The sequence below is a fragment of the Micromesistius poutassou genome, assembly GCF_964030765.1.
Source record: "Micromesistius poutassou genome assembly, chromosome: 17".
Taxonomy (NCBI): Eukaryota; Metazoa; Chordata; class Actinopteri; order Gadiformes; family Gadidae; genus Micromesistius; species Micromesistius poutassou.
This window is the reverse complement of record NC_140287.1, coordinates 15,032,614-15,051,002: the sequence shown is the minus strand read 5'-3', so window position 1 is coordinate 15,051,002 and position 18,389 is coordinate 15,032,614. Positions and strand designations below refer to the sequence as shown.

The window sequence follows — 18,389 nt, the reverse complement described above, 5'->3', positions numbered from 1 at the left end:
ATCGAACAAACCCTCTTGTTTCCCCCTTTCCCATTGGTCCGAGCGAATGGGTGTGACTCGACGTACTCGGCTAATGCGACGCGTGAAACTGAAAAGAAACCATTTAAATCAACGTATTTTTTGTTGTTGTCAATAATCACCATTGCGAATAGGTGGATCGTGTTAACATAATGTTTAATCGTGGATTATTTATTCTCATTCCTCGCGTGTCCCGTGGATGTGGACGGTGAATTGATGAAACTCGGGTTGTTTCATCAGCTCCTGAATATTAATTAGTTCTCGGCACTGCAGCACAATAAGAGGCAGAGCCGAGACACCAGGCAGTCATACCCCGCCAGACACAGCATCCCGCCACTGCAAGATCACACCCATCTTACATCATCCGGACCGCTAGCCTTCCGGATCTTACTTACTGACTTTTTATTTAGGTACAGCAGTGACCCTGAGCTGATTTAAAAGGATAGAAAAATGGCGTTGAGAAGATCTTTATTTTGTCTTCTGAAAACTCAACTGAAGCACAATTGCCAGCAGGGCAGAGCTCAGTCCGTGGCGGTCATCGGCGCCCCGTTCTCCAAAGGACAGGTAGTACCACTTTGTGATTCTCGTTTAAGGAGCACCGCGTTGTGAGCTTATAGGCCTACTGCTGATTTAACCAGCGTCCCCTGGTCCATTATCATTATTATCTGTAGACACGCGGTTGGCTAACATCTCTGTTTCATGTCTGCCCGTTTTTAACAGAAACGGAGAGGAGTGGAACACGGACCCAAATTCATCAGAGATGCGGGACTTCTGGAGAGGCTTTCAAATTTAGGTGAGTGAGTTTGAAACAGGCCGGAGCGATGCCGGATGAAAGTGTTCTGTCCGGGGGTACCGTGAGCAGGCGACGGGAGATCCCTTTCCTCTCTCTCTCGGTACACTTGGGGTATATATATCTACCTTTACTGCTCCGTATCGTAATCATGTACCGTCTCGGTGCGTGTGTCGTCAGTGGGTCTCGGGTAACGGGGTTGGGGACCACACGTGCCGGGTACGGTGTGCGATATTTTTTCGTAGGATAAGTCTGGGGTTCTCGCCTCTGATTGGTTAGAATGGCTCTCCTCCGATTGGTTAGGGTTTGGGTAAGGGTTAACCCTAACCCTAACCATAAACTCCCGCAAACAGCTAGGACTAATCGAAACACGATCTAAAGGAGAGCGAGAGCTTTCTAACCAATCAGAGGCGAGAATTCCAGATTCATCCTACGAAATATCGCGTACGGCGTTCCTTCGTGACGCGTCCGCGGCCCAGAAAGAATGCGGAACGACGCGCACTCATTCTTTCCGTCCGCGCTGGCGTCACTGCGGTCCATTTTCGGTGTCCGCCGGAAAGAGAACCAAACGAGTATGGAAAATCCCACACGGCACAGGGATGCCCACACTAGCCATCCCTCATCCCACCTCATTTTGATTCAACATTATGAGTCTACAAATGTTCATGATTAAGTTCAATCACACAGACAAATAGTTTCCTGCAGCAGAAAAAACCCGGAACAAATCGAGTCGATGTTGATGGAATTTGTGCAAGTCATTTTCTGGAAATGGTAACAGCGTCTGTTACACTATACCCCTTCCAGTAAGCCCCCCCCCCCCCTTAAGTAGGAAGTAGGGGAATAATGGACGAGTCAGTGACAGCTTAACGTCCCTCACTTTCATGTAAGGCCACTTTGCTATCTGGGCCAAGGCGAGGGCAACCTTGATTGACCCCATTCACAAGAGGAGGTTAAAATAACGATTGCTATTATCATATGAATAATGTGTGTAGTTAGTAGGCCTATACATATTCAGGATTGTATGTATTATCATTGAAATCGTGCACTGTTAGCCATGGAGAGGGTGTTAGTTTGCATTACATTCCTGACTACAATAACACAATAAAGCTTATTCTGATTCAGTCAGGAGATCTTCAGAGCAGAGGATCGATTCCTGGCTGCACGAATCGATAGGGCCTACTGTGCTTCAAAACACACAACACCTTTCAATTGGAGAGAGGAAGGGAGCTGTCTCTATATAGGTACAAGTTAAGTAAATGTCAACACTGTTATGTGATTTGTATATCATTCAATATTATAATAAGTATTAATATCTCCACAAACTATTCTAAAGTAATGAGATATAACGGCCACAGCGAATATGTCCTTTTTAAATATCTTTTGAAGGTATATCATGTTTGAAGTTTATATATAAATGTTGTTTCGTGTTATAAATATAGAATAGACTGTCCCATTTTGCATATAAGATGGCCCCGCCCCCTGCAGTGTTTTTCCACAAGCGCCTTCTCTCTATGAACCACAATGTGTTCACCATCTCACCGGGCCCGGGGGCTATTCCCGGCCCGCCTCCCGGCCCATCCGACACCAGCAGTGGGGCAACCTAATACGAGACAAGCCCCCAACACTGCGCCCCCCCCCCCCCCCTCCTCAAAGTGTCCTCAAAGTTTCACTCTTTGAAAGATGGAGGCTTCTTGGCATTTGACATCATACAGTCTGACGACGTGCCGTTAGTGGGAGATTGGAGTGGCGCTGGTCGGGTGAGAAGACGCATGGGGAGGGTGGTGCTATGGCGACGGTCGCTCAGACCCGCCGAAGCCCTGCTTTTGGGGTTACAGGTTGTCGTTTTTTTGTTCATTTCAGTGTTCTGGGTTGGGTTAGAAAAAAACGTCCTGTACAATGAAAAATGTCCTGTACAATTACAACCATAAAAGCCCTGCTTTTAAGAGAGGGGATGGACATCGCAGGTCTGCGGTAGAATAGTTTACCGATTCCTGTACTGACTCGCTGGTTAGTCAGGAGCACGGAGGGTTCACGAGTGAACGGAATCGGAGCACCGGGCTGACACTAATACGGCCACAGCTAAGCTAGCTAGCGTCTTAAAACTGCGATATTACTCGCCAGGCTAGCTCTAATACACTCTCACTATACTCTAACTATTTCTGTAGTTGGGAGAGGTATTAGTACGTGTCCACGCAGTAAAACAACACCGAGGTACCGTTACGCACCGACCTGGTTAACTCATTAGCCTCGTGTCAGGCCACCTAAGACGGATGCTTGACGCACCATCTACTGGCTAAACAGCCTCGTTATTCAGGACAATATTACACATCTAACAATAACATGCGTTTTAAGAAAACCAACACCAACACACCAACCAATTATTTATGGCCAGTCATGCTGGCCATAAACTGATAAATCAATACATTATTCAGTCAATAAATAGCGTGTTTATGGGTCCTAACGTGGTGGTTCTCCAACAGACTGCCCGGTGCACGACCTGGGGGACCTGACGTTCCACCACCCGGAGAAGGACGACACCTGCATGCAGGTGCACTTCCCTCGCACCGTCGGGAGAGCCAATAAGCTCCTGGCGGGCGCAGTCAGCAGTGCGGTGGGGGCGGGGCACACCTGCGTGATGCTGGGCGGAGATCACAGGTATTTTACTCTCGCGGTTGTTAACCCTCCTCCTTTCTTATTTTGGGCATGTAACATTTGGGCATGGACATTTAAGTGCACCTCCTTGCACTTAAAAATAGTACTTAGCATTGTGTAGCACCTTATCCTAGCTATCTTTGTTGTATACGGGAATGGGTTAACCTAAGAATTGTTAGTGTTTGGCACTTAGTTCTATGAACATCCTTACTATACCGACAGTTTCTCTTTCTTCTGACAAATGTACTTATTGTAAGTCGCTTTGGATAAAAGCATCTGCTAAATGCCCTTAATGTAGATGCTTTAAAAAAAACTAGAATGTTCCAAATTGATTAGTACTGTCTAGCGTTGAAACCCACTACTACGATAGACCTACATGCTCATGCCTAACCTTAACCCTCGTCTCTCTTTCAGCCTGGCTATCGGCTCGGTGGAGGGCCACTCACGCCAGTGCCCCGACCTGGGCCTCATCTGGGTCGACGCGCACACCGACGTGAACACGCCCGCGACCTCTCCGTCAGGGAACCTCCACGGACAGTCTGTCGCCTTCATGCTCAAAGAGCTGCAGGACAAGGTATTGAGCGCCTTAGCACTTCAAGCTAAAGGTATTTGAACCCCACAGACTGTATGAATTAATGTTGACATGAAGCTAACTGCCCATTGTGGTTACATCAGCATGAAAGGGATATTGTAGGCGGGCTAAAGACATTCATACTAATACATTAGCATTAGTCACCTTTAAGTAATCGTTAATCAAACCTTTAAATTAGCTGTATTCAACACAAATGTTAGTACGCAATGTGGTTGCATTTACTGCTAAGGCCAAGGCTTATACAAATGATAATGGAAATTATAAGATATTGAAACTATTAATAATAACTACACATTTTCAATCAAAGTTCAGGCCAGTGACCCCTTAACGAGCCTGGAGACCCTTTAACAAACTGACTCATAACAAGCCTAGTGACCCCTTAAAGAGCTTACTGACTCATAACGAGCCTAGTGACCCCTTAAAGAGCTTACTGACTCATAACGAGCCTAGTGACCCCTTAGCGAGCTGACTCATAACAAGCCTAGTGACCCTTTAACAAGCTGACTCATAACGAGCCTAGTGACCCTTTAACGAGCTGACTCATAACAAACCTAGTGACCCTTTAACAAGCTAACTCATAACGAGCCTAGTGACCCTTTAACGAGCTGACTCATAACGAGCCTAGTGACCCTTTAATGAGCTGACTCATAACGAGCCCTTTAACAAGCTGATCAGTTCTACACTAACAGAGCCCTCCACAGTGAACCCACCAGCACACCTTCATACGTGGACTGTATTTACCATCACGTGACCAGATGTTCTCTATCCACCCCAGATGCCCGACCTGCCAGGCTTCTCGTGGATGAAGCCGTTCCTCTCCTCCAGGGACCTGGTCTACATCGGCTTGAGGGACGTTGACCCTGGAGAATAGTAGGTCACATGGGGGGGGGGGGGGACCCTCGGTGGAGGGGGAGACCAGCTGGTCCACACACACTACTCAGAAGAACACATACAGATACATCACCAACCAAGGACACACAACCAAAGACCTGCTTGGTTAATGTTTTTTTTAGAAAGCCATGATGAAATTCCCCACTGGGCCTCTTTGATACAAGAGCCACAGATTACTGGAGGCGCAAAACCAAAGTGTTAAACCCGTTATCTACGGATAGTCTGGCTCCATGGTCCAACACCACTGAGGCAGAATCCTCCGTTATCACCTTGTTTTGTCGTTTGCTCTCAAGGCACTCAAGACTCCCACACTGCTTTGTGTGCAATAAAACCCCCAGTGTTGCCTGGTACTGTTCTCCATGTTTAGGTAACATGTATTGGGCCTTACCACCCCAGTGTTGCGGTGCTGGCCTCCATGTTAAGCTGTTGTGTACTCCCCCTCTAGCTACATCCTGAAGACCCTGGGGATCCAGTACTACTCCATGCGGGACATCGACCGACTGGGCATCCAGAGGGTCATGGAGGAGACTCTGGACCATCTCCTGGCGAGGTACACTCAGACCCCATGAGTCACTGCCCCGTTCTCTACCATCTATTCTAGTCCCTCTAAAAGGCTTCATTCTACTCGCTCTGTTCTCCTCTCTATTGTACTGTGTATTCTCTCAGTTCTACTGTATTCTACTTTATATTTTACTATATTTAATGCTTCATCCTCCTCCATTCTACCATTTTCTCTACAATGTTATCGACTCTGCTATTTCCTCAATATTGTACTCTACTACGAGCTATCTATTCTAATCACTATTGTACTCTCTATTTCCATCTCTATTTTACTGGATTATCTATTCAAATCTCTACTCTCAGTACTAAGTGAACCTTTGTGCATCCAACCGCTTTTCGTCTGTCGTTGAACTTCCATTTTGTTGTGCGGTCCAGGAGTCAGCGACCCCTCCATCTGAGCTTCGACATCGACGCCTTCGACCCATCCCTGGCGCCGGCCACGGGGACGCCTGTCAATGGCGGCCTGACCTACAGAGAGGGCATCTACATCACAGAGGAAATCCACAACACAGGTGAACACTCTCTCTCCACACACACAAACACCACTCCCTAGACAGGATTAAATGAATGTGCGTTTAGAACAGATGATAGCTCTTGAGTCTTCCCCACGGCACTGTCTAAGGAGACTTTGCACACTGGGACCAGGGTGTAATTTTCCTCCAGACGCTGATTATAAGTTAGGTGTAGTAAATGGGTGCTCTCTCAGGGCAGCGGAGGTAAATACCTGGTGAAATGAACACCTTGTTCCAATGATGCCTAGTGGCTCTGAGGCCGTAGGAGCTGAATTCTGGGTGCTGGATCTTTAGCAGTGTAATTGGCGAACACAGACTCGGCCCGCATTAGTCAAATGCAACCATTTTCTGTTTCAGGTTTCTGATCAACACCTTGTAGCCTGGCCAATGTAGAAATACACATTAAAATCACCTTCTGAATGCCTCATCCACTGACCATTACACCAAAGTGACCCATGTGGACCCATGCCCATACTTCCATTGAAGTGCTGAACTACTACCTTTTCTAAATTGTATTTTATTAAATGATGTAGTCAGTGGAACAACACTGACGCTGAAGACACTTGGTCACTCAGTCCCTGACTTCCCTAGTGACAAACTGATTAGAACATAGCCTTGAACTCCCTTCCATTGGCTTGTGTCATCATTACTGCTGTAACACAGTAGGACTGCTGCACGTCCACTTACAGAAGCGGACACCAGTGAGCTCACTGAATCTAACCCCAGTGCTTGTGTCCCTGTGCAGGCCTGCTGTCGGCCATGGACCTGGTGGAGGTCAACCCCCTGCAGGGAGCTAGCCGCGCCGCCATGGAGGCGACCGCCGCGCTGGCGGTGGACGTCATCGCCTCCTCGCTGGGTCAGTCCCGGGTGGGCTCCCACGTGCCCGTGGACGAGATCCCGTCATCGAAGGAGGACACGGAACAGCTGCGGCTCTGATCGGCAGCCGGGGGTGGGGGGAGGAGCGTTATGGACGCTATCGTTGCCGAGCATTCCTGATTTTTTTTTTTTTCCCGAAAAAAGACTGGCGCCGACCGTGGGTTGGACGTTTTCAGCGGGTTCTCACTTTGCGTTCTTTGTTTTTGTTCTTTTTTCCTCTTTGAGTGTTTTGCTTCTGCTCGTTGGAACTCGGCAGCGGAGGGAAATTGCACCATCGGTGCATCGCTGAATCATGACGCGTTTCTCACTTTGAAACGCGGTGTGACGTGGTATCGGACGTGAGTGCCATCCTCACATCCATACTTAGTACTTAAGTTATTTAGGTGTGTGTTTATGTGTTTGATTTGCGGTACCGAACCTCTTTCAAAAAGGCTCAGATGGTGAATGACGTTCTCTAACTGTAAGTTCTCTGGAAGTGAAAGGGAGGATGATCGTGTTCTTTTTGGCTGTGCCAGTTTGACTTTAATAAAGTTCACAGCTGGACCCCCTGTGGTTACCGTATTTACTTTAGTTTCTACTGATGTACTATTTACCAACTACTTTTGTATTTTGAGAATGAACCTGTGTGTTCGTATACGATGTTCGTAGGGACCGTTTACTGGTAGTATTAACAAGATTTTAATTCACCTGGGTTGCTTGAATGAAATCATAACTGGTTTGACCACTAAAATCTGCTATTTCTCTTTTTAGTTATGGAGGATTCATTTAACTAAAGGAGTGGCTTGTAGATATGACCGTTGAATGACTATGGTCTGGAAAATAAAGACACTAATATAATTCCTTCTCCAATTCTTTCTCCATACCATGTATCACAAATGACATGGAAAATTAGCTTTTATGTATGTAGCATGTATACATATTAAATTACATAATATAAAGAAATGTATGCACTTGTTTATATACTGTACATAGTATATATACTATTTGTACTTCAGACATAACTTAATACCATAATATAATCACAATTTATCTAAACACTCAGAAGGTACATTCACTAAGTGATTGTAAGTAGATATAAGCATTAACCCGGATAGTCATGAATCACTTCATACCAACCAGTTTTCCACCTGGCAACGGCGACCAGCAAAACATGTTTTTGTCCCGGGCTCCACACCGGCGTGACGTGATTTGCCAGGCGAAGAAGCAGAAAGGCATGTGGTGCTCAACCAATCAGGACCATCAGAGGCCCACGACCACGCCTACTTCCTGTGAACTCCAGTCTGTTGTGGCAGATGCGGTTCTCAGTGTTTTTTCAGCCTTGGCTTTGAAAACTTCCGCCGACCCGAGCTGATAAGAGTAGTTTATTTTTATGACAGATATAAATGAAGCAAAACAACCGTTTATCGTTGGCTCTGATAGCAGTGACGGTTAGCTTTAATACTACACTGTTTGGGAAGATAACATAAAATTATTCACTTTCATGCGACACAGCCGTTATGGCAGTAACAGAAACCATATAAATGCAATGTATTTGCCGTTTTTACAGGTATATATTATTACGATTAGTATTTGTTCACATTAAAATGTTATCCTCACCGACATATCCAGATCACATTACTCAGGACTTAAGGAGTCCCCCGGCCTTGCTCCATGTGTGGGTACAAACGGAGCTCTGCTGATCAGAGGTCCAGGAACGTGCCGACAAGAGAGGCAGCAGCCAGACTCGTCATAAACCTTTCTGTGCCAAAATGGCTGAAAGTGAAACCGTGGGGCAGGTGTTCGCTCTGGGTGTGTGAACCCAAACACCTTTTAGCTTAAGAGGCACAGAACCACCAGGTCCAGATGAAACAGTTCCATCTCATCATGTTTCCTTTTAGTGTCTTCAATTGTCATTTTGGTTTGGTCCAGTTTGAACCGGACGGTGTCCGTAAAAATAGTCCTAAAACACGTGGCCCACAAGGAGCAGAGGAAGGAATAGAGAACCTCCTTTTAGAGGACAGTCCAGTTCGGCCAGAGTCCACCTTCGACCTCCTCCATCAGTCTCTACGTTCATCTGAGGTGGAAACACTTCCAGCAGGAGAGGTCAGCGGCGTGGAGCTGGGACAGGGAGGAGGAGAGACAGGCTGGGGTCTCCTGGAGCTGCTTCTTCTTCCCTCTGCTCCTCCTCCATTTGCTGCTCCTCCTTCTCGTCCTCCTCCTGTTCCCCGTCCTACCTGAAGAACTTGAGGTAGACCACAGCTCCAAGGATGCCCAACTCCATCAGGATGATGACGGCTAGCAGCAGCTTATTGGTCACCAGCCTGAGGACACGAGCCAATCAGAGAAAACAGTTCAAGTCTATGTTCATATCAGTTTGTCACTAGGGAAGTCAGGGACTGAGTGACGAGGTGACTTCACAGGAACTAACGCTGGTGTTAGGGTCAGTCCACTACATAATTGAATAAAATACAATTAAGAAATAAGCAATAGATCAAACATTAATTGTCATTGTAGCATGGGTCCACGTAAAGTGCGTTTCTGTCACTTTGGTGTCGGTGGTCATTTGACCACCGAGCGACCAACACATGAAACTAAAGGATGGCAGAGAGTAAAAAAAGATGTTCATGGAGAAAGATGATGAAACTGAAGACCCAAGACATACCTCCGGGACATGGCGCGGAGAATCTTCCGGCTTTTACTGAGATGTTCACCGGTGTTGACCAACTAGAAGGTGGAAGACAAAGACAAAGGCAAAGAAATATCAGTCTGACAGAATCAAAGTGTTGGGTTTGATACCCAATACCTTCAGCCGCCACCTGTAGGCCTCCTAGAGCACGAGCACCTCTCCCCACCTCCTGCTCCTCGGTCACAGAAGGGCTGTGCAATTAATCTAATTTTGATTGCGATTTAGATTTTTGGGTGAAATGATCTCCAAACTAAAATGATCAAGTTTTTTTTTAAGTAATTTATTAGATTATGATTTTCCCGTAATCGAGCGGCCCTAAGTCACAGGCAGAACGCGCAATCACACACTTCGGAGAATAGCCATACACCAACACGACGGGTGAACCCGACGCGGTCAGGGGGAGACTCACCCTGTTCCGGCTGCGCTCCAGCTGCTCCCGCTGCCCGCCCAGTTCCTCGATGATCTCGGTGCCAATCTGGTCCGTCTCCGTGGCGATGCGCTGGCTCCGTTCGATGCTCTGGGTGGCGCTGCTCAGAGACTCTTGGCCCTGGAGGAGCAGAGAGCGCTGGGACTGGAGGTAGGTCTGGAACCAGGGGAGAGGAGACACCCGCCCGGACCACACAGGTGGACATGGTGGAGGAGAGGAGATGAGGAGCTCTCATTAACGCACTATACTTATACAGTATATACAGTATATTATACATATTAAAGCATGCAGAAATGGCCGAGCTTTGTGGATATATAGCTCTGGTGTTGCATTTAGAACACACTTTGTTAAAATGCAACATCTCCTCTGTTATGCACTCGACTAGAGCTAAAAAAAAAAACAATTAAACCTCAATTCTACTAACCTTATTGTTGTCTACAGTCACATTTTTGTTGCATTATTATTTTTTTTAATGTATGCTTGGATTGTTCTAAGCATCACTTAGATTTGGATGACAGTGTCTGAATGGTAAATGACAAGCTAGATTTAGGTAGGTTGCCTTTTCGTTTGCCATTAGGTGGTTACATGCAACACCTTGATCGTCTAGTCATCAAGATTGACTTGGTGGTTGGGCTTCAGTTCTGAAGTTCTGTGATAGAACCCGATCTCGGAACCAGATATTTTGTAAAATGGTCCGTCAGTTGGAAATCATCCCAACCATTTAATTTGCCATACTCAAACTCACTGAAAACATGAGGAAGGAGGAATGTGACCGAACCAGCCCCAGCCAGCCAGGCAATACAACGCCTAATCTCCTAAAGCCACCAACATAGTCCTGCGTCACTCACGCTTTGTTGATTCTGTGACGCATAGATGCCCTGGTGACCGCCTTCTGTCGGTCGAGCGGAAGAGCCGATGCCTAGTTCCGAGCTGGCCATCTCTCTCTGCAGCTTGCCCAGGTCTCGGCGGTGGAGCCGCAGCTTGGTGGACATGGCGCTCCTGTAGGCGGCCGGGGCCGTCCGCAGCTCCGCGTCCATGCCTTGCAACTGCAGGCGGACGAGGGCAAAGTCTCAGACGCTGATCACATCATTATGTGCCACTTCAGATGGGAGATCGTCGACCACAACCCAGTATTTACAAATCAACAAAAAGGCTTTCGTAAGCGTAACCATTTGAACCACCAGAGATGAATTAGGTGTGGAGAATACACATTTAGAAGAGGAGTAGCACCCTACCACTTCTTCGGCCTCTCCGTGCCTTTCGTCAAATGATCTCTGCAACCTCTTTTTCTCTTCTGTGATTATGGGGGAAATCGTGCAAAGTTATAGATTAAAACAGAAACCCCTGGCCCCCGGTTAACAGATAGTGACATGAGGAGAAGAAGAAGGCAAATGGTCCCGTACCTCCGTGGCATCGCTGTGCTTTATCCGGCAGCAGCCTGAGCTCCTCGTACAGCGAGTTGTAGATCTCATGCAACTTTTCAAACTCTTCCGATGACATTTTGTCTTCCCTGCAGCAGGTTGACCCTTAAGCAGCTGGTTATCTGAGAATAAAACTGTGTTACAGCGACGTCAAGCGGATAATTATCTTCTAAATCACCTTTAGGTTGGGTGTTTATTGACAGAGCCTCAGGACTCGAGTCTTTTCCGCATATTGGATCCTCATGATCGAGTCACGTGACACATTGTTGTTACGCGTTCAAATTACGTTCAAAATGTTTGTTCTGTATGGGTAAAAAATATATGACGACGTAATTTTTTATTAATTTAAATGACCCCACTCATGTTTATTAAGTGAAAACCATAATATAAATATATATATATTTAAAAACAGCATTTAACAGACATCTTGTCTCGGTGCATTGTGGTTGATGTATGTTACTACCAAATTAAATGTACTAACTATTTATGTATAATTTCTGAGGTTAAATGGTTGATATGCACCCATATTAGCAACATTGGGTTTACGTGTCAAGCATAAAATACGTTACAATGCCATAACGTTGCTGAACACACACGGGTAAAATCAGAAGACGAATGGACTACAATCCGGCGGTTCCGTCAGAGGGGCGATACTGACCTGGTCTCGCGAGACTCCGCGATCTCGCGTGTTCACGTCCTGTTACATTGCTAAACGCAAACCTGAAAATGAGGATGGTCTCTGGGGGCTGACAACACTGCCCGACTCCTCCGAGCCACCGAGAACCGCTTCATGCCCCAGCTTCAGCTGCTCTGCCCCCCGCAGCTCCGTGGCAGCTCACCAGCAAAATGATCCTCTTATTAATCGTCGCCTTCCTTGGAATAACGACGCTATTGACATTTCTATTTGCACCCTTCATCAGGTAAAGCGCCGTTACACACGCTTATGACATCGTCTTATATTATAGATATATACAGTATATAAATATTATTTGATCCAGGGTCAATATCGTATTTGGATCGATGCAAGGACGGTAACGTTACGCTAACAGCACCACAATGTCTTCATGATTCAATATGTTTGCGGGGGAGCGGTGTCCTAAATGTATGTCTCTCTGAGAAACTCGGTGCAGCTTTCATTGTATCCATTTTTTTTATTTTTGATAAAAAAAATCGGTCATTTAATCTGACCCAAATCGGCGAGAAAGTTTGTGTATTTTCCTCCATCAGCAGCAGCTCGGTCGTGGGCGGAGTTGTGGTTATGTAGCTGACATCACTTCACGCCAGGTGATTGGGTATCGCTCGGATGTGTGTAGTGGCGTGGGTCGTACGACTCGACGTTCGAGCATAATCATTAACCAGATCCACGGGATGTGTCAGGAATAGGCCACCTACTGTATCCACGCGTTGACGTGTGTATGACGTAAGGCCTGCATGGCCCACATATTCCTGCAAACTCATTTTTGCAGGAATACTCATTCAGCAGTAGGTTTGCATGATAAGACGATGTACTTAATCTTCAATGATCTTTCTAATCGCAATACTGTTAACTTTGGGCCAGGAGCTATGCGGCCGGTGGGGTGTGCAGGTCTGAAGCCCGGTTGGACGGGAAAACGGTGTTGATCACCGGAGCCAACACCGGGATCGGCAAGGAGACCGCTCTGGACCTGGCGGGAAGAGGTGATGCCCTTTACGTTCTCCCGGGGTTTCCTGGCTTTTACCAACTGTTGAGAAATAATCCCCCAGAGTAGTTATAATCACCTTCAAATACCCACTCGAAACTGATCGGTTTCATAAGAAAACAGGAGACCGGCCCGGGTCCCTTATTTTCCATCCAGCCACACACAAAAGTTTGATAACTGATTTGACTTTTTAATTTACCACCAGAGAAACGGTCAGGAAATCCCCACTAGATGCATGGCAACACCAGTTTCTGCCCTGTAGTTCTCTATGGAAACCAAAGACGTTACTAAGGCAATGCGGTCCTCTGTCCAGGAGCGCGGGTGATCATCGCGTGTCGGAACATGACGAAGGGCGCCAAGGCGCTGGCCAGCATACAGGCCGCGTGCCCTGGTGCCCAGGTTGAGGTCCGCGAGCTGGACCTGGCCGACACGTCCTCCATACGGGCCTTCGCGCAGAAGTTCCTCCAAGGTTCGGCTTTTGATTGATTGATTGGTTGGTTGGTTCTTAGGGTTAGGGTTAGAACACACCACTTCAGGATTCGGTTTTCATGTTTTAGGTAAAACTGTTTTCTGTTCCAGAGGTGAGCCAGCTGCACATCCTGATCAACAACGCCGGGGTGATGATGTGTCCCTACATGAAGACCATCGACGGGTTCGAGATGCAGATCGGGGTCAACCACCTGGGTGAGAAGAGAGAGAGAGAGACAGAGAGAGACAGAGGGAGCAAAGAAATGCCCAGAAGAGCGAGAGACAGAGAGAGAGAGAGTGAGCGCAAAGACAAGAGCCAGAAGAGTGAGCAGAGCGAGAGAGAGAGAGAGTGCGAGCTAGATCTATATAGCGATGCATGGAGGAGATGAGAGAAGCATTCATGCATGCATTAAAAGACGGATGCAGGGGATGGATGTATAAATAGATGGATGGAGAAGATGAGTTATGACGGGGTTAGGTAGATGCGGTTAGCTTAGCACACAAACCTTTAGGAAGGGTCTGTAATGTTTACTGGAGCTTGTTTGAAGTCAGCCTGCTCCGAGGTAGACACAAAGGTTTGATTCATGGGGGGTGCATGGTGGGAGGGACAGGATTGGAATCAAAACGCCTGCCGAGTTATGAACCAGATAGGTTGAGTCATCGCGGTGTACGTCTCGGGCGAGCCATGCCGGTGTTTCTCTATGTCAGCTTGTGGTAAATAAAGAGGGAACCCTCCTTCTCCCCGAGGTTATCATAATTAAATCATATGCATTATAATAGTGTCGTTACCAAGGAAACCACAGGGTGCACAAACACAGGCTCAGCCGAGTCAAGACTTTGACCACCAAAATGCCAATTTACACACGACTAAGGCTAGTAGTAGCGGCTAGGGGTTCACCTCCCAGCCAAAAGGTTGTTGGTTTGAGTCACAATCCCCGCAGCCTCACCTGTAGGCATCCTTAAGCAAGAGGCCCCCCTCCCCACACAGAAAACTCCCTGTACACCGCGGCTGGATTAAAGTGACTCCAAACGACTCACCGTGTTGTTTATTACATGCGACAGGTCACTTCCTGTTGACCTCTCTGCTGATTGGACTGCTGAAGCGCAGTGGGCCGGCACGCGTGGTGGTGGTCTCGTCGATGGCCCACAACTTCGGCTGGATCCGTTTCCACGACCTCCACAGCCAGGGCAGCTACAACAGCGGCCTGGCGTACTGCCAGAGCAAGCTAGCCAATGTGCTGTTCACCCGCGAGCTAGCGCGCAGACTTAAAGGTACTCCTACAGCACACCTACACATGGCACCTTTTGCACAAGCTTCTCGCCTCCCACACCCCCAACCGCCTCACAAACACAACCATTGAATAGTGTATTGAATAGATGCATTACGTCACATGTGGGGGAAAAAAAAAAGAATGCGTCCTTTTTAACTGCTCCACACTTTACCTTCTGAGAGGAGGCCAACTGGCACGTTCCAGCTGGGGTTGACTCAAAACCCCAGAGTGGATTTCATCTTTTGGGACGGACCGGACTCTCTGGCCCAACCGCTGTGTTTCCTCCACAGGTACGAACGTGACGGTGAACTCGCTGCACCCGGGCACGGTCAACTCTGAGCTGACCAGACACTCGACCCTGATGACCATCCTCTTCACGGTCAGCTCCGTCTTCCTCAAGACCCCCCAGGAGGGCGCCCAGACCTCCGTCTACTGCGCCGTGGCTGAGGAGCTCCACGCCATCTCGGGCAAGCACTTCAGGTCAGCTGCCAACCGGGGTCGATGGGCCAACCTTCATGGACGTCTGACTTGTGGGCTAGGCTGTTATGGATGGCTCAAGCCTGTGGGCTAGGCTCATGACTAACTGTTATGGATGGCTCAAGCTTGTGGGCTAGGCTATTGGCTAACTGTTATGTATGGCTCAAGCTTGTGGGCTAGGCTATTGGCTAACTGTTATGGATGGCTCAAGCTTGTGGGCTAGGCTATTGGCTAACTGTTATGGATGGCTCAAGCTTGTGGGCTAGGCTATTGGCTAACTGTTATGGATGGCTCAAGCTTGCGGGCTAGGCTAGTTACTCAGTGACTAACTCCTCTTCCTCTTGGGTTTCAGTGACTGCTCCCCTGCCTTCGTGGCTCCTCAGGGCCGGAGCGAGGAGACGGCCAGGAGGCTGTGGGACGCTAGCTGTGAGAACCTGGGCATCGAGTGGGATTGAAGATGGATATCTGTGAAAACCGCCATCACCCTCCTCCTTAGCCCCCTTCTCCTTCATTGGCCTCATTCACCTTGCGGCCATCTTGGCTCCATTTTTGGTTCTAAAGGTTAAGGCTTTGTTATGTTCCAAGTTGACGCAACGCAATGACCACGCAGTCGTGAACCTGTTTTGGTTCTGCGTCGGGTTAACTTCGGGTTTACGTTAGCGGACCAATCACAGCCCTTGCTGCTGCGTCTCCTCGACGCAAGGTTACACTTTTTGGGAGGCTCGTAGTGGGGGACGTAATGGGTCCCTAAACCCCCTTGCTTTGCGTCAATGTGGAACCATAACTAAGACTTTAGCTGGTTGCGGAATGCAGAGTTCCAAAATGGCCGCTTGGCGAATAAGGCCCACTTTGTTAGTTTCATGCTTATGAGAGTTGAGCTGCTGGGTACTATGGCAACAGGAGTACCATGCCCATAATGTGAAGATTTTTGTAACAACGCAGTTATAATAACATAATAACAATGTATTTTTGGGGGGAGATGCCATGACTTGCGGTGTGTAAAGTTATGGAGTGAGTGTGACAGATGTATATCTTTTGTGACGATGTGAATCTGATGTGGTGGAGATGGTGTAGGATACTGTGTGGTGGTCAAACCAGGGTTAACACCAAGCCTATTCATTACATTTCCTTTTCAAAACTTTATTTGTTTCTTAAAGTTCCTCCAGACTCTGTAGCCACAGCACACCGTTTAGTACCGGCTTTTTAGAAAAACAAAATACAAGAGATATTCTTATGGTTTCTTAACCAAGAAATATAAAACATCATTGTCAATGTAGAGCATTGACAATGTTGATGGATTATATAGACAGGGAGAGTTCCCATAGTTGACAATAAAAAGCGAGCCCTAGCAAAAAATCCAAAACAGGACCATTTTGTTTTCAGGTTACTGGAGGAAGTCTTCATTCCAAGGTTTTAATATTTACAGTTTTTGTTTTCTATACAGATTTATGTTTGACTTTTCAGCATTCACCACAAGCACAGCTGCCAAACTTTTTACAGTCGCTGGTGTTTTATATACTAGATGTACATGCCTTTTACTAGACCAACATTCATGTTCAGAGTTGAATGTTTACATTTGATGTAAATAAACAGATATGTTGCTAAAAGTGTTTCTTTACTTCTTGAACTTGAGATGATTTGAATTGCAGTTCTGATTTGATGCAAATCAGGATAAAGCGAGCGGAACAGAAATCTGACAATATAGGATTTGCTTGGCTGTTATAAAAAAACAACCTCTTGCTTTCAAAAGTAGACCAGCCCCTAGGTGTGTTACTATTGGTTGGAATGTTATGCCCCGCCCACTTGGACGGACACAAAATGTACATATTTAGAGAAGGAGCAAATGGAAAATTGTGATTGGTTATTTTAAAGCTGTGATTCCAGCAATATGAAATGAATGGTAAATGACTCTGTGTATGTATTCTGGAAAATAACTTTAAATAATGTAATAGTGGACCGACAAATGGCACAACTTGTTGTGGTTTCTACAAGACCGATTTTATTCCATAGGATTTTATAAACATTACAATTATTGTTAACAATTTCAAGTGGCTGACATGAGGCCAAAAATAAAAATATTTATTACATATTTAATGATATATATTTACATTGTTGGAAACAGTCATTATTCATATCATCAGGAGTGTCCACACAGTGATGAAAATCAAAACAAATCAACCTACAAATTATTTGCATCCAAACAACTATTAAAGTGCGGCAGTGGTGAGCAAACAGTCCATAATAAGCTAATTGGCCGCCATTTTCTCAAATTTCTTGCTCTTTTGCACTTAATCACAGGAACGAGAGATTTGCTTCACTGAGTTAAGCCGAGGATCACAAGAAAGAGGCAACTGTTTAAAACTTAACAAACGTCTGAACTTCACCTTACATGACCAAAACAGAACGAAAGGCATCCTTCCATTCTCCCGCTCAATAGCTCTCGAGCTAACAAGGCTAACGGCAGTTGTAGCAGTAACTTTAGATTGTCTTGATAAAAAAATGTGTGTATTGTAATTACAAAGCAGTTGGAAAGGTTTTGGGGGGCAAATCGGCACAGTGACGGGTACATAAACAGGTAAACATGAAAGTGTTAAACATTTATCATTTATCGCACACAACATGAATCCCTTTTTAAAGAAAAGGCTTGTCACATTTCATGTCTTAAGCAGTTGACAGATTTAGTTTTAAACTGACCTTATTTAATCCCTAGTGAACCATCTCCAGGAACCTAAGGTGCTGATTAATGCGCTGACGTACGTTAAACAGACTAAAATATGTATACACACAAAACTTCGGCGGTCGATCGTTGTTTGACAGCTAGCACAATTTAGCTAGTTTAATTTAGCAAAATTTAAACTCAAGAAACACTTTCTAAAAAGGTTCCCTTTAAGTATCCCACATGAAAAAAGCACCCATTGGCGTTTAACATATTGTGTGATCCTCTGCGGCCTGACAGTTCCCCAAATACTGAATTCATGATTTGCTCTTCATAAGAGAAGCCACTGAAATAAGAAACATTTAGCAACACAGAACCAATTTACTTATTTAGCAATCCTTTACAACAAGGACATCAGCACCGTTCTTGACTC

At 46.3% G+C, this 18,389-nt stretch overlaps 3 protein-coding genes across 4 annotated transcripts; 2 read left to right on the top strand and 1 right to left on the bottom strand.

Moving 5' to 3' along the window:
• The first annotated feature begins 306 nt into the window (after window positions 1-306).
• Window positions 307-7,436, top strand: arg2 (arginase 2). The gene is made up of 8 exons (XM_084481753.1): window positions 307-582; window positions 739-811; window positions 3,289-3,463; window positions 3,875-4,034; window positions 4,828-4,922; window positions 5,389-5,493; window positions 5,880-6,016; window positions 6,762-7,436. The coding sequence occupies exons 1-8, from the start codon at window positions 469-471 to the stop codon at window positions 6,950-6,952; spliced, it is 1,050 nt and encodes a 349-aa protein (XP_084337879.1). The 5' UTR covers window positions 307-468; the 3' UTR covers window positions 6,953-7,436.
• An 824-nt stretch (window positions 7,437-8,260) lies between these two features.
• On the bottom strand, window positions 8,261-12,176 carry vti1b (vesicle transport through interaction with t-SNAREs 1B). Its single transcript, XM_084482621.1, has 7 exons — window positions 12,064-12,176; window positions 11,388-11,527; window positions 11,220-11,278; window positions 10,833-11,030; window positions 9,967-10,140; window positions 9,534-9,595; window positions 8,261-9,192 (listed from the first exon to the last, which is right to left on the bottom strand). Exons 2-7 carry the CDS (start codon window positions 11,482-11,484, stop codon window positions 9,102-9,104), a joined length of 681 nt encoding a protein of 226 aa, XP_084338747.1. The 5' UTR covers window positions 11,485-11,527; window positions 12,064-12,176; the 3' UTR covers window positions 8,261-9,101.
• A 15-nt stretch (window positions 12,177-12,191) lies between these two features.
• On the top strand, window positions 12,192-16,901 carry rdh12 (retinol dehydrogenase 12). Of its 2 annotated transcripts, none has more exons than XM_084482620.1 (7): window positions 12,192-12,325; window positions 12,967-13,082; window positions 13,398-13,553; window positions 13,664-13,768; window positions 14,615-14,824; window positions 15,114-15,303; window positions 15,653-16,901. In XM_084482620.1, exons 1-7 carry the CDS (start codon window positions 12,252-12,254, stop codon window positions 15,753-15,755), a joined length of 954 nt encoding a protein of 317 aa, XP_084338746.1. In that variant the 5' UTR covers window positions 12,192-12,251; the 3' UTR covers window positions 15,756-16,901. The 2 variants fall into 2 exon arrangements, with proteins under 2 accessions (XP_084338746.1, XP_084338745.1); XM_084482619.1 differs by having other exon boundaries at window positions 12,964-13,082.
• The last annotated feature ends 1,488 nt before the right edge of the window (window positions 16,902-18,389 follow it).